This window comes from Tamandua tetradactyla, chromosome 2 (genome assembly GCF_023851605.1).
Source record: "Tamandua tetradactyla isolate mTamTet1 chromosome 2, mTamTet1.pri, whole genome shotgun sequence".
NCBI classification, from domain to species: Eukaryota; Metazoa; Chordata; class Mammalia; order Pilosa; family Myrmecophagidae; genus Tamandua; species Tamandua tetradactyla.
Window position 1 is genome coordinate 126,295,512 of NC_135328.1, and position 19,638 is coordinate 126,315,149.

The 19,638-nt window shown below is 60.1% G+C and overlaps 1 protein-coding gene, 1 long non-coding RNA gene and 3 other non-coding genes across 7 annotated transcripts; 1 reads left to right on the top strand and 4 right to left on the bottom strand.

Annotated features, from left to right (window-relative positions):
* Positions 1-2,017: 2,017 nt before the first annotated feature.
* On the top strand, positions 2,018-11,467 carry DIPK1B (divergent protein kinase domain 1B). The gene is made up of 5 exons (XM_077148841.1): positions 2,018-2,094; positions 5,215-5,349; positions 8,919-9,026; positions 9,339-9,515; positions 10,263-11,467. The coding sequence occupies exons 1-5, from the start codon at positions 2,032-2,034 to the stop codon at positions 11,064-11,066; spliced, it is 1,287 nt and encodes a 428-aa protein (XP_077004956.1). The 5' UTR covers positions 2,018-2,031; the 3' UTR covers positions 11,067-11,467.
* Positions 11,447-19,499, bottom strand: LOC143673825 (uncharacterized). Of its 3 annotated transcripts, XR_013170672.1 has the most exons (6): positions 19,250-19,470; positions 18,297-18,352; positions 17,848-17,938; positions 15,366-15,494; positions 13,717-13,851; positions 11,447-13,239 (listed from the first exon to the last, which is right to left on the bottom strand). It is a non-coding gene; the product is annotated as an uncharacterized LOC143673825 (long non-coding RNA). The 3 variants fall into 3 exon arrangements; XR_013170671.1 differs by lacking the exons at positions 13,717-13,851; positions 19,250-19,470 and adding an exon at positions 19,477-19,499 and having other exon boundaries at positions 12,121-13,239; XR_013170670.1 differs by lacking the exon at positions 13,717-13,851 and having other exon boundaries at positions 12,121-13,239.
* LOC143675384 (small nucleolar RNA SNORA17) lies at positions 14,565-14,695 on the bottom strand. The gene has a single exon (XR_013171609.1). It is a non-coding gene; the product is annotated as a small nucleolar RNA SNORA17 (small nucleolar RNA).
* On the bottom strand, positions 15,127-15,264 carry LOC143675371 (small nucleolar RNA SNORA43). The gene has a single exon (XR_013171597.1). It is a non-coding gene; the product is annotated as a small nucleolar RNA SNORA43 (small nucleolar RNA).
* On the bottom strand, positions 18,018-18,150 carry LOC143675383 (small nucleolar RNA SNORA17). The gene has a single exon (XR_013171608.1). It is a non-coding gene; the product is annotated as a small nucleolar RNA SNORA17 (small nucleolar RNA).
* Positions 19,500-19,638: the final 139 nt, after the last annotated feature.

Here is a 19,638-nt window from a genome sequence, read left to right on the forward strand (position 1 = left end):
TTCTGCCTGCTGAGCCACCATGGCCTGCCCCGGGCTCTGCTATTTTTCTGGGCGGAGTAGGGCGCAGCCTGCCTGCCCACCACCCACCCTCTGTCGGGGTCCTAGAACGGGCAGGGCCGCTCACCACCATGCCCAGAGGCCCAGTCTTGGGACGCTTCCCCCCTCCCCCCCCACCGAGTCCCCTGCACTCCTGGCAGAGGGATAGAAGCCACTGGCTTCTCACACACACCGTGAGCTGCCTGCAGCCTGTAAGTGCTGGGCCTGGGGCTGTCCTGCTTTCCAGGTCTCCCACATCCTCCAAGGCTCGATGGCTCAAGAGAAGCTGCCAAGGGTGGGCCCACGGTGGCTCAGTGGCAGAGTTCTCGCCTGCCATGCCGGAGACCCAGGTTCGTTTCCCAGTGCCTGTCCATGCAAAAAAAAGAGAAGCTGTCGAACACCAGCAACCAGACTGGCCCAGAGAAATGCCAGGGCCAAAGGGCAGCCCTGTCTAGGGGCAGTGCAGGGAGCCCAGTGCAGCTCCCCCCAACCCCCAGCCCCATGCTCCCCTCCCCTGGCCAGCGGGTGTTTCCCCCAGTGACCCTGGAAGAATCCCAGGCTTGGCTCCCAGCGCTGGGGAAATAATCTATTGATAGGGCAGGCCTGGCATAGGGAGGCTGGCACCATGACAAAGAGGCACGGGGGCCTCCATTCCTGGTCTGTTTCATGGAGTGTGTGTGTGGGGGGATCCTCAGACCCCAGGCCCAGAGGTGGGCTTTGTGTCTGCCCTTTGCGAGGGCAACTCCCGGCCCTGCCTTCCCTCCCCTCCCCTCCCCTCCCCTCCCCAGACCTGGTTTCCAGAGAAGCATCAGCAAATGGGATTGGCTGGGTTGGAGAGGTCAGGAGCCCCCTTGGGCTGGGCCTACTGTCTGGATGGGGGGGACAGTCACTCCTGCCCCTGGTGAGACAGAGTACCACCCCAGGTCTGGGGAGGCAGCCTTGACCCTGGACTGTCCCTCCCCCACCCCAATGCCCATCTCCTTCCCAGCCCTCCATCCTCACTGGAGAGTCGCCCTGAACCCCCTGACCACTTCAATTGCTCCTTTCGCCTCCATCCCCACCTGGAAAGGTGGCCTGGGCTCCCTAACAGTCCCCAGGCAGCCCAGCCTCTGTTACCCATTCACAGCCTGCTCCTTGCACCGCCATCTCACGGTACCATTTGTCACAAAACACCCATCACTGTTTGCCAAGGACCGGAGGGGAGGGCCTGGCTAGAAGGGGGCCCTGGGGCGCATATTTTCGGTGAAGGGAAGGTCCCTGTCCTGACAGGGATAGGGTGGTCTGCAAACACTTGGGAACTTTAAAGTAAGAAGGAGCATTTTTCTGCCTGCCAAGGACGTCTTAACAGAAAGGACGGGGGAAAATGCGCGCACCCGCAGGCGTCCACTGTCCCTCCACCCCGGCTCAGGAGCGGAGCCAGGCCTGCGGCTCCATCCAACAGGCTACCCTCCCAGGCTGCCGCCAAGCGCCCTTCCCTCGCCCCAGTGCCCCGCAGGCGGTCCCTGCTCATCCGTCCTCCCCCACACCCACCACCGCGTCCCTCTCCCCACAGGGGCCGCCGGGGCCATCTGGAAATGTCCTAAGGGGCGAGGGGCTGTCACGCGCTGGCGGAGCTCCTCCCTCTCCTCTCCCGCGGGGACAGAGCTGGGGCGTGCGGAGCCCGGGAAGCGCGGGGAGCCGAGGCCGGGCACCTCCCTCTGGCTGAGTCCCTCCCGCGCGCGCCCCCGCCTAGCGGTCGGCCGACAGAAAGGCGCGCGCGCCGCCTTTAACGCAGGCGGGGGCGCGCGGGGGCGGCGGGGGCGCACACAGCCCGCTCGGGCTCGGAGGCGGCGCGGCTCCCGGGCGGCGGGAGCTGGCACCGGCCCGCATGGCCAGGGCGCCGTGGCCGTTGCGGCTGGGCCGGGGCTGAGCAGGGCCGACGGGACCGAGCTGGGCCGAGCGGGGCCGTGCGGGGTGAGCCCCGGGCCCCGCCGCAGCCCCCGGCCCGCGCCCACCATGCGGCGGCTGCGGCGCCTGGCGCACCTGGTGCTCTTCTGCCCGTTCTCCAAAGGCCTGCAGGTAACGGGGCGCCCGGCCCCGCCCTCTCTGGCCCGGAGCTCCCCACCCCCACCCGCCCCACCTCCCCGCCCCCTCCAGCCGCCGGCCCCCCACCCGGGCCGTGCGCCCCCGGCAGTGCAGGCCCGGGTCCCTATTGCGGCGCGCTCGGGCCGCGCCGGAGACCCCAGTGGTTTCGGCAGCCGTGGGGGTGGGGCCCGGCGGGGCCGGGGGTCACTGGTGTCAGGACAAAAGGGGTTAATGAGGGCTGGGTGTGGGGTAGGGCGTTGGGAGACGGCTCGGGATTCCGGGTGCCTAGGGGTGGTTGGGGAGGGGGGGGGGATGCCGCCTGCGGATGCTGCGATGGCACGTCCCTGCCCCTGGGCGAAAGGAAGCCCCCCCCCCCCACCTCAGCAGGGCTGGACCCTGCTTCCTGAGGCCCCACACCATAAAAAAGAAGTTATTGCCTATATTCCCTGCTTAAGAAAACAAGGTTTTTAAAAAAAGGCCCTAAGAAGGACCTAGCAACCCCGGCTCCATCATCTGACCCGGCTTCCCCCCAGCTGACAGTGTGCAAGAGTCTGCCTTGCCCCCCACCCCACGGTGACCTTGAGCAAGTCACCTTCCCTCTGGAGGCCTGGCTTCTGACTGCCCCAGGGTTCCAGCACCAGGACTCTTGCTACCCTGTGCTTTGGGGTGATCCCAGAAGGGGCCCTCCCATGCCCTACAGGCTCAGGGCCTGCCATGAAGGAACCAGCTCTGGTCGAGCCCACCCACCTTCTCAGGCAGCCAGGGCTGTCCTGGGGTCAGGGCAGGAAGGGCCCTCCTGGACTCATGGCCTTTGCCCAGGACCCACCTGGCCTCACAAGGGAGGCAGGTGTGGGGCCCCGTGTGTGCCATGACTTCCTGCCCGCAGTGGAAGGCTGGTGCCAGGTCACTGAAGGTCCTCCCGCCCTCCCCACACCTGCTCCGCCCCCCACCCCCTGCCCGCACCTCCCCCCCTCCCCCCACCCCCCCACCCCTTACCGAGATGAAAGGGAAGGATGGTTAAGTGTCGCCGGGGCACAGTGGGGTCCACCCAGGCCTGGCAGGGCAGGAGAGGAATTGGGGTGTGGGGGTGTGGCGGTGGGGTTCCTAGTGGAGGTAGGCCAGCTGGGAGAGCCCTGGGTGAGCCCCACGCACCCTCCCTGGTGACCTTCAGAAATGCTCTGAGCCTGTTTCTCTGTCTGCGAAACGCCCTTCTGGCCTGGTGGTAAAGGTCCAAGGCCATGTGCCTGGGGGGGCCCCTGGCCCATGGTCCGAGGTCCCTGAGCGGTAGGTATTGTCCGCGGGGTCTCGGCCAGGAGCTGGTTCCATCCAGCCTGCTGCAGAGCCCTGGGGGGCCCAGGCTACCAGCACCAGCAGTGGCCCCCCCAACCTCCAGTCAACCCGACCACGGGGGGGGGGGGGGGCGTCAGGAACCTGGTGGGTGGGGTGGGCAGCACCCTGCGAGCACCAAGGGGGCGTGAGCCCAGTGATAAGACGGAGCTGGGTGGACCAGCACCCTGTGGGTGGGGGGTGGGCAGTGCTGGGTGGGGCTCCTGGGGGAGTGCCCCTGTGGGACAGACACCTGGAGGGGAAGTCCGAGCCAGCCGGGTGGGGATGGTATTCCAATATTCTAGGCAGATGGCTCTGGACCCCCAGCCCCACCTTTTGGACCCCCCCCACGAGGTTCCCACCACCTCCCACTGCAGCCTCTGGGCATTGTTCCCCACCAGCCGGAAGTCCGACCTCATCCTGCCAAATGCCCCCCCCAACCCTCACCCCCCTTTTCTCTGCTTTCCTGTTTTTTATTATGAACAATTCTGATGGAAACAGAAGAGGGGCCGGGGACTAGAGGGCCCGAGGAGGTCCGAGGGGGGCTGAGCCTCACCCATCGCTGCCACTGAGGCACCCCTGGCCCAAGGCCGCCCAAGCCCTTTCCCTGGCTGGTGGGGTCCTCCCCGGGCCCTCCCAGGGCAGCCAGCAGTGTGAGTGGGGTTGGGGCAGCAGGAGGGGGACATGTCCTGAAAGAACCTATGAAAGTGATCACAGCCACGGGGTGGGTAGGGCCGATAGGCCCTTTGTCGGCCCTGTGGGGTCCCCCAGACTCCTGCCTGGCCCTGCAGCTAATAAGGACGGAGCAAGACTAGAGCCCAAGCCTCTGACCCCGCACAGCTGCCCAGCTCCATTGAGGCTGAGGTCCCAGCAGGGATCTGCTGGCCAGGCCCCCAACAATCAGCCACGGGGCATAGGGGGGCTTCTCAGGGGCTAGCTGTGCAGCTGTGATCCTGCCCTCCTGCCCTGGGCTGGTTCCTTTTCTCTGGGACCCTGCTGGGGGTCCCGGAGGGCTGAGCCTTTGCTAGGGACCAGCCAGTGATGCCTCAGACCTCTCTGATTTGCCAGAGCACAGAGGGTGGGGCAGGGGGGCTCCCAGTAGGCCCCTGGCTGTACCGTTGGAATTGGGCGCTGGGATGGAGACAGTGCCCCCAGCCCATCCACACCAAGAGTTGTCACTCTACATGACAGGTGGGGAAACCGAGGGCAGGGTCTGAGCCCTTCAGGAACCTGGAGACTCCAGTGAAAACACAGGCTCCCAGACCCCCTTCCTGGATACCTGGGTGGCCCTCAGAGGCTCCGGGGCCACAGGTTTCTGGCGCTGGTCCAGCCGGAACATTCTTCCAGGCTGCAGCACAATGAGAGAAGCGCAGACTGTGTCACGGGGTGTGCAGACCCTCCCGACCGGCCCTGCTTGCTTGACTTCAAGAAATACTTTTATTAGCAAAGTAGAGAGCTGGCACCTTCTGTAGCCCTCACTTGAAATCTATTTGTACTTGTCCGTGAAATCCAGATGTCTGGGAGGCGCCAGATACTGCTTCGAGGCCCTGGGACCCTGTGGGTTCCCCGGTTCCAGGCTGACACCCATCCCCCACCTGTACCCCAGGGGAGGAAAGACCTGGCAGGCCCCGGAGGAGGGCACCCCACAGGAGGCTCTGGAGGCTGGAGGGACCTGGCTCCAGAGCTGGGGAGGGGGGCTTCGGCTGCTGCCTCCTGACCTGGGAGGCGCCCACAGGCCATGATGCCTCCTCCTGGACCTGGCTGCAACGCCCACCTCTGTTCCCACAGGGCCGGCTCCCGGGTCTCAGGGTCAAGTACATCTTTCTGGTCTGGCTGGCTGTCCTGGTGGGCAGCTGGGTGGTGTACGTGCATTATGCCTCCTACGTGGACCTCTGCCGCGGCCGTGTGTGCCAGGCCCTCATCGTGAGTGCTGGGGGCGCAGGTGGGTGGGTGGGTGCATGGGGGACCGCGGCGAGCCAGAGAGGTCCAGGGTGGAGAGCAGAAGAATGTGCACCTCCCAAAAAATAAGTGGAAATTGCAGCTTCCTTTTTCCCAGGGTGTCCTGACCTTGTGGCCCAGTTGGTTCCATGGAACTTCCTGGGGTCAGTGCCAAGCCCAGCTCTCTTGACTCCAGTGTTCCCAGGGGCCTTGGGGGGGGGGGTCCTCTCCTTTATAGAGGAGGCAGTGAGTAGGGGCTCCCTCCCACCAAAGGTGCAGGACGAACTGTCTCTGGAGGAGCTGGTTGGGGCTCAGAGAGGTTCAGCAGCATGTCCGAGTCACACAGCGATGAGGGTGAAAACAGACTGTGGGTGTGGGGTGGGTGTCATTTATAGAATGCTGGCAGGGCGCGTCGTGCACAGGAATTCCGGGATGACCATCTGCAGGCAGGGAAACTGAGTCTGAGAGGTGGGGCTATTGCACAGGGATTTGGCTGATCTAAGGGGCCGCAGGGGGGCTGAGGGTGCCGCCTCTCTCTGCTTCCATGCAAGCCCCGCCTACCCGGGGGTGTCCAGCGGAGGCGCCCCTGAATGGTAGATGGCTCCTGGCCTTGCAGTGGGCAAAGCCCCCCAGGTGGCACCCCTGAGAGGGACCTCTGTGGCTGGGCAGAACCCCCCAGGGCGGGCCCTGCGGTCTGCGGGATTCATGGCCCAGGTGCAGGTTGCCTGTAACCACACTTGGTGTTTTGGGGGCTTCCGAGCAGAGAGAGCTCCCGAGGTGGAGGGTCTCCCTGCAAACTGAGAGACTGAAGTGCCCCTGGATCGTCTTAGCTTTCTTTTTCTCCTTTGCTGGACGCGGAATTTTCCATGCTGCGCCACAGGAGACGCAACAGAGTTCGGGGTCTCGGGTCAGCTTGGTGTCTTTTCTGCCCCGCCTCCCAGCTGTTCCATCTGGGGTCCGGAAAGCCCCGCCCCGCCCGCCCCCTCCCTCCCTCCCTACTTCCCGGCGGCGCCCTGTTCTGCGCTTGCCTCCTCCCTCCGTTCCCGCTCCCCTGGCTTGCGGGACCCGGGCTCCATGGCAATCGGTGATGCGTCCCCAGGAATGCACCCCCATGCGGCACCCCCCAGCCCCTCCCCGGAGTGGGCACACCTCCACTGGCTGCCGGGGGAGCCTGGGGACCCCCTTCTGCGGCCCGGCCCAGGCTACTCATCCCGGGTGGGATTTAATTACGCCCAAGGCAACCCCCCCTCCCCACATCCTCGGCTGACTGGGTGGCCCGATAGGGAAGACAATGCAGAGGGAGCCTTTCTTGACCTGCCATCCACCTCCGGATTTAGCACAGCTGCCCCATCCTACAGGAGGCCCAGGGGCCCCTGGTGGCCACCAGCTTGTGGGCGACTCACTCCAAGGGGGAATGAACCGGCTGGAGGGGTAGTCCTTGGTGGGGACTCAAGGCTGGGCGCTGCTCTTCCGCGGGGAGACCCCACCTCTCCGGCCCCAGAGCCGAGCTCCTCACTTCCTGGATGGCTGAAGCCGGGCGTGTTCAGGGGCCCCTTGCGCAGGACCCTCCTGAGCTGGCTGGTACCTGTGGCTCCCGGTCCTTCCCGTCTGCAGTGCTTTGACTGGGGTTGGAGGTGGAGGGCTCCCGCAGCGGCCCCCTAGGCTGGTGGCTGGCAAGGTGTAGTGGGCGTGTTCCCGCACAGTGACCACTCCAGGGCTGGGGGAGCCCTCTGAGGACAAGCGCTGTGGGTCCTCGCCTGGGAAAGGGCCCCCTTCACGCCCACCTCATGCCGCCCATAGGGGTACAGAAGGATCGCCGGGGTGGCCTCGCCCAGGAGGCCGCCAGTCTGGCCCTCTCCTCTCCTGCCCAGAGGCTGTGACAGGCCCCAGAGCTGCTCAGGGCAGGAGAGCCTGTGCCCCCCCCCAGGGGTCCCCAGTGTGGTTTAGCACAGCAAAGTCACCTTTCACCCTGTGCATTCGGGGGCCTTTACGGTGGGTGCGGGCAGGTGGGTGACTGGGGTGGCAGTGAGCTGGCTGCCCCGGGGATGGGCCCTGCTCTGAGTTATCACACTGCCTCCTCAACTCCTGCTCTGAGTCCTCCCCACTCCTACGGCCTACCTCCTGGCTCCTCCTGGTCCCGGTGTGGTCATTCTTTCTTCCATCGCCAGCCCACGGGTCCTTGTGAGAGAGCCTGGGGTTCCGGCCTGTTTGTAGCCCCTGGAGGCCTCCTGTGCCACACAACCCCCCACCTGCTGTCCCTGAACCCCAGGGCAGGGTCTCCTCCCAGGCCTTCCAGTGCATGCCCTAGACTTCCTGTCTGCACCCCACTGGCCTTGGTGCAGGTGAAGCCTGGTCAGGGTTGGAACTAGAGAGAGCTGGTGGGTGTCCCTGACGGGCCAATGCTTGGGGGGGCCCAGCCACTGCCCAGGTGTCACTCATGCCCCCTTGGGGTCACGGTAACATCTGTGTTGCTCACCTGGCTCCTGGTAATGCCCGGCCCTTCCCCACTCTCCCACCTTGTTGCCCCGTGACCTCCGCTTGCCAGATGCGACGGTAAAGTCGCATATGTGACATCCCTGCTTGGTGGTGTTTGTCCTGCCCTGGCTCTCCCCATTTCAGTACCTGGCGCCCTCGCCCACCTGCCATCTCCAGCCAGAGCCCCTGGTCTCCTCCCCAGTTTCCACTTGCCCCTCCCCCATGTCTGCCCTCCCCAAACCTGGCCTCAGGCCATCCCTTCTCTGCCCTCACCTGGACCCCCAGGCTTGGCACCTGGTGGAGGTGGTGGGCTCTTCGCCTGGGGGTGGGGCCTTGGAGGAGGGGCTGACAGGGTGTGGGCCCTGGTGGGTGTAGGATCCTGGCCAGGGGCTCTGGTAGGGATGGGGCCCTGAAGGAAGGGCCAACAGCGTGCAGGGGTCTTAGCCAAGATCCTGGATGGGGCCTGGAGGTGGGGGGCAAGGTCTTGGAGGAGGGAATGGCTAGGCAAGGGCAGGGTTCTCCTGGTGGGAATGGGATTCTGGGGAAGAAACTAATGGGGTACGGGGTCCTGCTGGGGAGCAGGCAGCAGGCCCCTGTCCTTGGGGCCTGGATGGCCAGTCTTCCCAGCCCACTTGGGCCTCCCGTTTCTGGTGGCTCCCAGGCCTTGCAGAGACCTGGAAGCTTCTCTGCTGCCCGGCCACTGCTCCCACCGCTGCCTCAACCCTGCTGGTCTGGGCTGATGAGTGGATCCAGGGCAGCCAAAAGGGGGAGGTTGGGGCTCTCCACTCAGAGGCTGGGGACGGAGAGGTCACGCCATAGGGTACAGTAGGTGACCACATGGGGAGAACTCACAGTCCCACCCTCTGTCCCTCCTCCCCAGCTCCGGCCCCCCCAGGTACAGCCCTCTGCGCTGGTGCACGTGTGCCACACAGCCAGGAGCTCTGGGCCACGAGCTCTACTAAGGAAGGGCGAAGGAGTGTGCTTGGAAGGGAATGGGCCGAGAGAAGAACGGGGGTGGGAGGGCACGCCTGCTGGGCCCACTGCCGTCTCCAGGCCACTGGCTATACCTCTTCCCCCAGTGTGACCAGTACCACAAAGGTGTCATCTCGGGCTCTGTCTGCCAGGACCTGTGTGACCTGCACCAGGTGGAGTGGAGGGCTTGCCTGTCCTCTGCCCCGGGGCAACAGGTGAGCTGGGGGGCCCCCCACCGTGGGGTCGGGGCGCTGGGGCCATTCAAGGGCTTCTGTCCTCAGGCTGACAACTCAGTCCTCTGCCCGGGCTGGGGCGAGGCCTTGGGTTGCCCTCCCCCCCACAGGGGGGCTATGACTAGCCATGCCCCTCCCTATCCTTTTTTGTGGGGGTCCTTGGAGAGAGGGGTCAGTCACCCAAGCCCCCAGAGTCCCCCCAGCCTGGCTGCCTTCTGAGTCAGCGCCCCAGGGGGGCACATCGGGGGGCTGATGGGGCCCAGTGGGCAGCCCCAGTCCTTCTGTCCTGCGCAGGTGTACAGTGGGCGGTGGCACGACAAGGACGTGCTCATCAAGTGTGGCCTGGAGGAGGCGCTGAGCGCCCAGGCCCAGCCCGACACAGCCCCACCGCGGGAGCTTGTGCTGTTCGACAAGCCCACCCGGGGCACCTCCATTAGGGAGTTCCGGGAGATGACCCTCGGCTTCCTCAAGGTCAGCTCCCCCCTCAGTGGGGATGGGGGTGCAGCCCTGCAACTGAGGTCTCCAGCTCACAGGCAGGGATGGGGGCTCCCACGCCCCCAGGCCAGGAGAGCCCACTTTGTGCTGGGAAGGTGGGGCCCAAGTTGAACTGCTCTGGTGTTGAACTGCTCTGGTGTCTGCTGTCCCTCGTTCTAGAGCGCTCCCTCTGTAGCCAAGTAGAGGATACCCGAGCTGTCTTCCCCTTTGGGGGGTGGGGGGGGGCAGAACAAGTTGGGCAAGTCAGTGAGGGTGGGGTGCCAGGGTGGGGACAGGGGGAGAGGCTTGGAGGGGAGCATGGCATCGTGGGCTTCCTGGGGAGGTGTCAGACAAGGGTCAGGGGCAGTGAGGGGTGGGGGATGCAGAATTCCCCATGGCAGTGGCCCTGCATACACTGGGAGGTGGGAACAAGGTCCCCCCAGGGGCCTGGCCCACCTCTGCTAACGATTCCCTTGGGGCAGGGGTCCGTCCTAGGAGGCAGCAGAAACAGGCCCTTTTCCTAGATGGGCAGGAGGCCCAGGAAGTTCCCTAGGGGCCACTGAGGGTGAGTGGGGAGCAGGGAGACAAGGTTGACCCAAGGCCACCCTCTGGCCAGGTGGGGCCTGGGGTGAGAGGCTGAAAACCTCCCCTCCATGCTGGAGGCTCACTTCCAGCCTGGTGATGCTCCAGGGTGGCCACCCTCACGTCCCAGGCGCCACGACTCGGTTTCCCCTCTTCCACCAGGCAAACCTGGGGGACCTGCCCTCACTGCCGGCACTGGTCGGCCAGGTCCTCCTGATGGCCGACTTCAATGGCGACAGCAGGGTGTCCCTGGCTGAGGCCAAGTCCGTGTGGGCCCTGGTGCAGCGCAACGAGGTCCTGTTGCTGCTGTCGCTGCCTGCCAAGGAGCACACGCCACGGCTGCTGGGCTTCTGTGGGGACCTGTACCTCACCGAGGGCGCCCCGCACAGCTCCTCACGCGGCGCCGCACTGCTGCGGCCCCTACTGCCCCCTGCCCTGCACGGCGCCCTGCAGCAGTGGCTGGGGCCTGCGTGGCCCTGGAGGGCCAAGATTGCACTGGGCCTGCTGGAGTTTGTGGAGGAGCTCTTCCACGGCGCCCACGGCACCTTTTATATGTGCGAGACTACGCTGGCCAATGTGGGCTACACAGGCAGGTACGATTTCAGGATGGCCGACCTGCGGCAGGTGGCCCCCGAGGCGGCTGTGCGCCGCTTCCTGCAGGGCCGCCACTGCGAGCACAGCCGGGACTGCACATACGGCCGCGACTGCCGGGCCCCTTGCGACCAGCTCTTGCGCCAGTGCAAGGGCGACCTCCTCCAGCCCAACCTGGCCAAGGTGTGCGAGCTGCTGCGGGACTACCTGCTGCCCGGGGCACCAGCTGACCTGCACGAGGAGCTGGGCCAGCAGCTGCGCACCTGCACCACGCTGAGTGGGCTGGCCAGCCAGGTGGAGGCGCACCACTCGCTCGTGCTCAGCCACCTCAAGGCCCTGCTCTGGAGGAAAATCTCAGACACCAAGTATTCCTGACACGGCGCCTGCCCCTCCCTCTCCCTCAGTCCTGCCCCACCTCACTCCACTCACCGCCACCAAAAAGCCGGAGGGGGTGGGGACAGGCCACCTGGACTCCAGCAGCCTGACCAGCCGCTCTGTGATCTCAGCGGTGGGGTGGAGCTCTTTCCTGCCTTATCCTTTGCTAGACAACTTTCCCTAGAAAATGCTCCTGGGGTTCTACTGCAGGCACCTCTGCTTCCCCCCACCTTAGGGCTCCCGGGCACCAGCAGCCCAGACTCAGGTGGCAAACAAAATATACTTGGAGGCTGGCGAGGAGAGAGCATAAGGGCCAGGTCTACTCAAGGGCTGCCAGAGCAGTCCCAAGTGTTGATTTTGTTATTTTGAACATACAATGTAAATAAAGAGCTTTTATGTGAGTGTTGTGCGTCTCTGGGCCCTGTCAGTCACCAGGGACGAGGGTTCTCAGGCCATGGCCTGTGGGGACCCCAGGTGAAGGTCTGGGAAACCCTGGTTCTTATAGGATGCCCAGGGCCCGCAGGCAGTAAGTGCCGGTCCAGGTCCCAGGAGAGCTCAGGCCTCCTGGGTGGAGGAGTCATGTGGGACACTGCCTTTGGCAGTGCAAGTAGGGGGTGGTGAACCTGCTTTGGCCCTCCCCCTGCGGTCTGCCATCCACCCACCTGGACCCAGGGTGGACAGCTTTTTGGAAGCAGTGGGGCTGCCCAGCTCCCCACACAGCCAAGGGAATGGCTGCTCCCAGGCAATACTCTGCCTGAGACTAGGCGTGAAGCCATCTTTGGGCAATCCTGGGACTATTTTAATTTCCTGATACCTGATGCCAGAACTCAAGTTCACCAGAAGAGTTTCAGGTCAGCTTGAAACTGACCACAGAAAGCAATTTAAGACCATCCCATACTCATTCCCCTGCATGTCCAGTTCCTGAGTCACCAGGGCATCTGCAGGGACCCGGGCCTCAGGGGCTTGTTTGGTTTCCCGATCTGCAATATCCCAGACCACCCCCCTTCTGGTCCCCCAGAGATGGGTGAATGGGAGGAGACTAGAATAGGGATGTATACAGTATGTGCAAGACCCTCATCGTCAACATTCAAAACAAAGCACATCTCATAATGCTCACTGCACAAAACTAAGCAGCCCACATCTAGGAAATAATGTATTTAAAGCTTTGCCTATAATTAGCTGTTAGGTGTCAGCTCCATGGCAGAGTGTTATGTGGTCTGGACTCCTGCCCTCCCTCAGCAAGAGGCAGGGCACAGCAGCTGCACCTTTTCCTTACCAGGAAAGCCAGGCTGGCAGGTTAGGGTGGGTAAGTCCAAGTCCCAGGACTGGCACAGTGGCTGGCTTTGAACTGGGCCTCAGCTAATCATCAAGATGCAGTAAATCTGTTTTAAGATCAGTTTATTAAGTTTGTCAACAGAAAGAAATCCCTTCTTTGAAGAAAAGTGCATTCATTAAACAATTCACGGGCATCTTCGCTTAAAACACATCTTCCAAAATTTCAATTCTAATGCCATGTTCTTAGTGCTAATCGTCCAAACTCACCCTTGGTACTTTCAATCACCCAGGTTGCTCTCCCTTGAAAAGAGTGCTGGGACAGCCGTGCCCTCCCTCCCCCAGCATTATCCAGCTGCTCAAGCAAAAGGGAGCAAGCAGCTCAGCACCCGATGCTGGAACAATCTGGTCCCACAGCCTCAGGGCTGGCCCTTGTTCCTGACCCACTTCCCGTTCTTGCACCTCTGCAGTGAGTGCGGGCCCAGATGGGGGTGGGGAGCGTTTGTGCCCGGGTGCCCTCTCTGCCAGCTGTAGCCCAAACCACTCAATACAAAATGTGATGCAGCTGCTCCCCCTTAGGGTCTACAGAACCTGCAACCCCTCAGTTGCGGGGTCTGGCCCTGAACCAGCAGACTAGGGCAGCTGTGCTCCCTGTAATTTGGCTGCTCAGGCTGCTGACAAGCCAGTACTGCACTCCTGCACCTGGACATCCCTGGCCCAAGGTGGGTGTGTTGGTGACCAGCTCTGGCCACACAGAGTCTAGCTGCTGGTGGCCCTTCAGCACATCTTCAGGGCAGGCTCCTCCACTTCCCAACGGCGTCTGGGCTTATCCAGCAGGTACCCCTTCTTCAGACAAGGCTGGAGTCAAGCCCCTTACCTCAGGGCAGCACAGCAGAGGCTTCTGGAATTCAAAGACATAGGTACTAAGGCTTCTTCAGCCCACCCCCCACGAGAATACACTAGCAGATAGTCTCAATGTGCCACCTCTACCCTTTCTTCTGAGAACTCCCCCACATCCAGTTTCTGCTGGAACAGATGCCAAAAGCCAACAGGCCCAGCCTCATAAAAATGCAGAGGCCAATGAAAAACCCTGAGAAAATGGGACATCCCCAGGGCAGGCTATGAGGTGTTTTCCTGGTTCTCAGATAATTTTGCATACTGAATGTGACTTCTATTTAAAAAAATAAAGGGACCCTTCCCAAGTCCTCTAGCAGGCCACATCAGAGGGGCATGACATCTAGTTCACAGGCACCAATGCTGTGAAAGGAACATGCATACCTCATTCCAATTACTGGCTCAACGAAGTCAGTCTTGGCTTCCAAAGCGAGCCAAAGCTAGGGACAAGCCTCTGGTTTAGAGTGAAGCTGACTGTACTCACCAAGGTCCAGGAACTTGGGGGCGGAGGCTACTGTGAAGACTGGCTAGGACTCGTGGGTTGCTCCCCACGGAGACGGAGAAACGAGGACAGGGGCGGCTGCCTGGCCAGGCCGTGGACACGGTGCTGGCACCTGGCCTTCACAAATCACAGGCCACATTGACTGTACAGCTCACAATATTGTGAATACCCATCTTAAGAACTGATAAAAATAATCTAAACTACCAAAGCTTTGTCTGCAAGTCTGTCTTCCCCCGATTCTTATGAGAAATCCGGTCTGCCCAACCATCCATCCATCCATCCATCCGCCCCAGTGCCCTCTGGTTCTAGAGGACTGCCTGCAGAGGTTGCTGTGGGCTGTCAGGGCCCTACTTACTCAGCATGATCTGTGACTCCTACCAAACCCGTCCCTGAGCTCCACAAGTGCATCTCCCAAGAGCTCCAGGCCTGGGCACAGCAGGCCAGAAGTCAGCACAGCGCTCCTGTGCCTCCTGACATTCTGGGCCCACAAGCTGTCTAGTGTGAAGGTGCTGAGAAGGGCCTACTGTCTGGCAAGGTGCCAGTTCTGGCTGACAGACCAGGGATGCTCCATGCCCTGGTCCTGTCAGCCACCCTGTGCTGGGTGGCTGTGGACTGCTCCCTGAGCTTCCTGCCCTCAACCCCTACCCCTGGTCTACTCAGTCTGTCCTTCCAGCATTTGGTAGGACATGCTCCCTGCTATGAACAGTCTGGTCTGGGGCAGGAAGGGGCCACTCCCCACCTCCTGGCCTCCCGGAGCCCCAAGCCCCTTTGGGCCAGTCGTGGATGAGCAAAGGCCTTCCGGCAGGGGTCAGCTTGGGGGCTGGGCTGGGGCTGTGAGGCTGCCAGCATTCTGGGGGCTCATGGTCCAAGAGCACTCAGTGTAGACGGCGCCTCTTCCTCTCTGCCACCCATGACACAGCTGGGACACAACAGCCACAGCTGCAACGCCTGCAGGGGCAGGGGCCATCTGCCCTGCCAGCACCTCTACCTTGGCTCCTCGGCTGTTCTCCCACGAGGTGGCCCTGGCACATGCCAGACCTGGTCCCTGACTGCTCTGAGCCCCGTGGGGAGTGGGAATGCTAGACGGGACACAGGTTGTTTATCCCACCTCAAGAGCTTTGTAGTGGGGACACACATCACACTGCCCAAATCCTTCCCAGTCCGACTTTCAACATGTTTCCAGGAACAAGGCCTAAAAGCCAGACCTCTGCTGGTTAATCCCACTGCACCCCAAGCCCGCCACGGCCATGTGCTCTGTATATACACATATCCCATTTAATTCCCGGAACCACCCAGGAGCAAGTTAGGACCACCCCCCATCTCTCAGCCATAGTGCTCAGAGGAAACCACTTTGCAACGCAGCTGCCCCTCGAGGGACCAATCAATCGAAAGGAATGTTAGGCTACTGACCATTCTCAGTGCCCCCTGGTGTCTGAGCACTGAGTGTAGAAAGAGCCACTTCCTCTTTGCCCCCAAGCCGCAGGTGCAGCAGGATGTCTGTGCCTGCCAGGCTCAGAAGTCCAGGACAGCATCTGCCAGGGCCCTTGCTCACGGCCCACCTAGCAGCCCCTGGGGGCAAACATGGACCTTATGTTAAGGAGACTGTGGGGGAGGGGAAGGTAGAGAAGTACCTGGCCAGGAGAGCAAGCCTCTGCCCCCCTCTTCCCTTGGTCTGTGGCTGGAGTGGTCATCATGTCCAGGTCATCCCAGCTGGTGTCCCCTCTGGGAGTCACGTCATGAAGTAGTAGTCAGCTGCCTTCCTATAATTACAACCACAAACACATGGCACAGTCTACCAGAATGTAACACACGGCAGGAACCACCATCCCCATTAATGCGGAACTGAAAAGAACATCAGCAAACCCCACCCCAGTCCTCATTGTCCCTGCCGGTTGGTTCTGAAAAATCTATCCAACAAGTCTCGACTGAGGGATCTTAGAGACACCAAGTATGTAGGACAGGATTCCAAGACAGGGACTGCATGCTCCCCAGCAGGCACACCCGCTGCAATAGTCCAATGTGCTTATTTCAAGACAACTTTGACACCGACAAACACCTCTCAGCTGCGCAGAACCGGGGGTATGCTCCTAGAACTACCTGAAGTCCACCCCCAAGACCACTGGCTTCACTCAGCTTGAATGCTGGCCACTCCACTGGGACCCTGGGACCCCGGGGTGCCACGGGCAGTCACAGAGCAGAAAGCACCCCCTTAAGCCGAGCACTGCTGCATCCCAGCAGAAATCCTGTCAAACTTCTCATTTCTACTTAGCATCCTAAAACAAGAATTAGCCTATTTAGAGTTTTGAAATCTTATGGGGTAGACAGCACGCCTGGAAATGACACAAAGTGGCTTGGCAAATTCTCATTCCCTGTTCTAGTTTGCTAGCTGCTGGAATGTGATCCACCATCAACAGAATGGCTTTTAAAAGTGGGAATTTATTAAAAGAAATAGTGGGTGCAAGGGTAGTTCAGTGGTTAGAATGCATGCCTTTCATGCGGGAGACCCGGGTTCAACTGCTGGAACATGCACCTAAAAACAAAAACAAACAAACAAACAAAAACAACAACAACAAAAAACCCGGCTGCCTCCACAAGATGGATCAGGATTAAAATATGGCATTTCGAGGGCACAAAATTCAAACCAGCACCCCCCCCCCACCCCAAAGCAATAATAAACTGGACAATGGATGTAGGAGGGTGAAATAAACGGCAGAAATCAATGAAATAGAAAACACCAATAGAGAAAAAACAACTGAAACCCAATGCTGGAAACTAAAAAAGATAAGCTGCCAAAAGAATAAAAGAAAATATCACTACTGTCCCACGGTAACCACATCTACTCATTTTCACCTGCAACAGTTTTGCACCGTGTATTTGGCAGGTACAACTAGAAGAGACAACCACTTTCACCCCCTGGCCAGGAGGCACACCATGCTCACCAGTCTAGGAATAAAGTCCTGAAGATCCCATAGCTGAAAGATTTTAGGAAAAACTCTAAGGGCCCCCCAGCACTTGTCAATGTCTAGATACATGTTTGTACCCCATGCTACCCTGCAGTGGTTAGGTTGGCCACTGCTGTAGGGGACCACCCTGACCAATACTTCAAAGAAACCCCAGCCCCCAGGAGGTCAGGAAAGTAAAAGCTATGGGAAAAAAAGAAATACATTTTCCTAGCTGGACCTTCCCCCTGGAACTACCTGCCTGTGCTATATCTGAAACCAACCCCTCTGCTCTTGTGCACAGCCTTTAGGTCCCTGGGTGTGGTAATTTCTTCCCAAAGCTTCACATGGGTAGAGGTGTCCATCTCAGGTTCTGTCCTTATATGTTCTACACTTTTTGGCCATTTCACAGACCTTTCTAATCTCAAGATCTAAGGGAAATGCCTGGCATAGACACAGTAAGCCACGCTGCCAGCACAGAATACACCAACACTAGAGCACTGTGTCAAATGCCAGACCATTTTAAAAGTGAAACTGGCTTTATTTTTTCCTGTCAGTTCATAGCAATACAAGAACTATGGATGAGATTTGGTGCCACTGTCTTTACTCAGCAAAGATGCCAACAATTGCTCTTGATGTAATGTCTGCCCCTTAGGTGAATGAAACAGAATAAAACAAAAATAATGCAAAAGGGAGACCATTTGTGCTGGTCTGAATCTGTTATGTACCCCAGAAAATGCCATCTTCTAACCCATTCTTGTAGGTGGGATCTTCTGATTAGGTTGTTTCCATGGAGATGTGACCCAGCCCATTCAAGGTCTCCTTTACTGGAGTCCTTAATCCCCAGAGATGCTGAGAGAACCCAGATGCTCGGAGAGGAAGCCACTGGAATCAGATGCAGAGAGCAACAGAACCCGGGAATGAAGGACCAACAGACGCCGGCCATGCGCACTCCCACGTGGGAAGAGGAACTCGGGTAGCCAGCAGCTGCTCCTCAGAGGAGGTATCATGCCTTTATTTGGACATTTTCATGGCCTTAGAACTTAAATTTATAAACTAATAACCCCCCTTTGTAAAAGCCAATCCATCTGCATTTCAGCAGCCTTAGCAAATCCAAACACCATTAATCATTCAGAATGTTTCTTGGGTCATGCACAGGTAGGGGTCAACCTACCTTTAGTCTGTTCACCTTTCTGCTCAAGAACCCTCTGGCCCACTTCTGCCTCCTCCTATCACACAATTCATAGCAATCGAATGATCTGAGGCTGGAAGAATTAAAGAGCTTTTTACATGGGATGCTTCTGGTTGCCAATAAGCAAGCACTCAGATCACAGCACCCTGCCAAATGTCTGACTATTAATCATTCAAAATGTTCATGGATCAGAACATTGAGCGTAGACATAGCCTTTTTTCTCTCTGCCACCCAATGACACAAACGTGATACAGCAGCCACATCTGCAACGCCTCTGGGGGCAGTTTATGTCGGAGAATCCCCTGAAGAGCTTTTCCTCTACAAAGGACACGGCATTTGGCTGGTTCTGACAGTCAATTAAAATGGGGTTGTTTTCGCAAAGAAGTTATAGCTTGGGGCGAACCTGTTTCAGTGCCAACATGTCCACTTACCCAAGAGGCCGGCATCCCCCTCACAGATGCTTTGTTTTCAGCTGGCCACTTCCTCCCTACAGGAAAAAGAAAACCCTCATTTTACACAAATCTCACTAAGTCTACAAAGAAGCACATTACACAGAATAATATTTGGTCTCAAGGAAGACAAATGGCTTCTGACTACAAGGGTCATTTCAAGAAACTCCCAACCAAAGTTACATCCCATGTGCTGCTCCATCTGAGGGTGGGTATAAATGCAAAGTCACCATGAAGGGGGCAGCCCCAGGAAATACCACGACAGCCCGTCACCTCTGGGACCCAAGGACCAGGCCTGCACCTCAAAAGTATAACCCCCGTACACATCAGATTCCACGACAGGCCCAGGAGTCTGCTAAGGGGCATTCCTAACACCCACGGGAAATTGGACATCACCTCACTTTTGGATTGTGCCCTATAAGCATGGAGTTTAAATAACTAAGGAAGAAAAAATAGGAAGTGACTTCCTTGAAGCCTCAATCAGTAAAAGAAGCAGGTGCTAAGGGCTCTCTCCCCTTGATTTCCACAGCTTGTGTGGGTCAATGGGGGGTGGGGGGGGGGAGTGCTTTCTGTAATTCAGCCCTGGGGCAACTGCTAGGTCATCCTATTCTCCCACGCTTATATAGGTGGAGAAAACGGGGAGACCCCAAAGAGGCCACTGAGCCGATGGGGTGGAAGAGGGGACAGTTTCCTCCTCGTTCTCGGACATTCTCACTCACTCCTGGCCCCATCTTTAGGCTTATAAAACAGGTCAGCCCCAAACCAAGGGACACCCTGAAACTGTGCCGAGGAACTGAAACGGCCCCGACGTGTGCCCCCACCCCCACCTTCCAGCGTAACAGGGCTCGGCAGAGCCCACGGCACGTCCCGGCCCGAGAGCCCCGGTGGGGGTCACCGCCGCCCTGGGCTGGGGAAACCTACGGGTTTTTTCTCACCTGCTGGGGGAGGGGGCGGGGAACCTTACCACCCCTCAAGGAAATTCTAAGAGCGAAACGTCGCAGCGGCGGCTCCGCGGCGGGACGGCGAGGCTCGGGGTACCCCCAAGTCCCACGTCTGCCGCCCGGGAGAGGGGGCGTGCGCCTGCGCGGGGCCAGGAGAGCATACGGCCTCCCGCTTCCGAGGACCCTAATACCAAGAGCGAAGAAGACAACATGGCGCCCACCTCCGCAGCCCAGAGAGGACGGGCAAGGCCGTACCTCGTCTTTTATAGGCCGTACGGCGGCCGACGCGGGCCAAGCCGCGTGCTTCGCGCCCCGCCCCGAGGCCGCCGCAGGGCCGCCTAGCGGACCCACCAGGCCTCGGCCCACCCTCCCGGCTCCCGCCC

Coding starts and splice junctions, on each gene's coding strand:
- DIPK1B (XM_077148841.1), top strand. CDS start 2,032: ATGCGGCGGCTGCGGCGCCTGGCGCACCTGGTGCTCTTCTGCCCGTTC. Junction 5,350..8,918: donor GTGTGTGCCAGGCCCTCATC/GTGAGTGCTGGG, acceptor CTCTTCCCCCAG/TGTGACCAGTACCACAAAGG. Junction 9,516..10,262: donor TGACCCTCGGCTTCCTCAAG/GTCAGCTCCCCC, acceptor CTCTTCCACCAG/GCAAACCTGGGGGACCTGCC.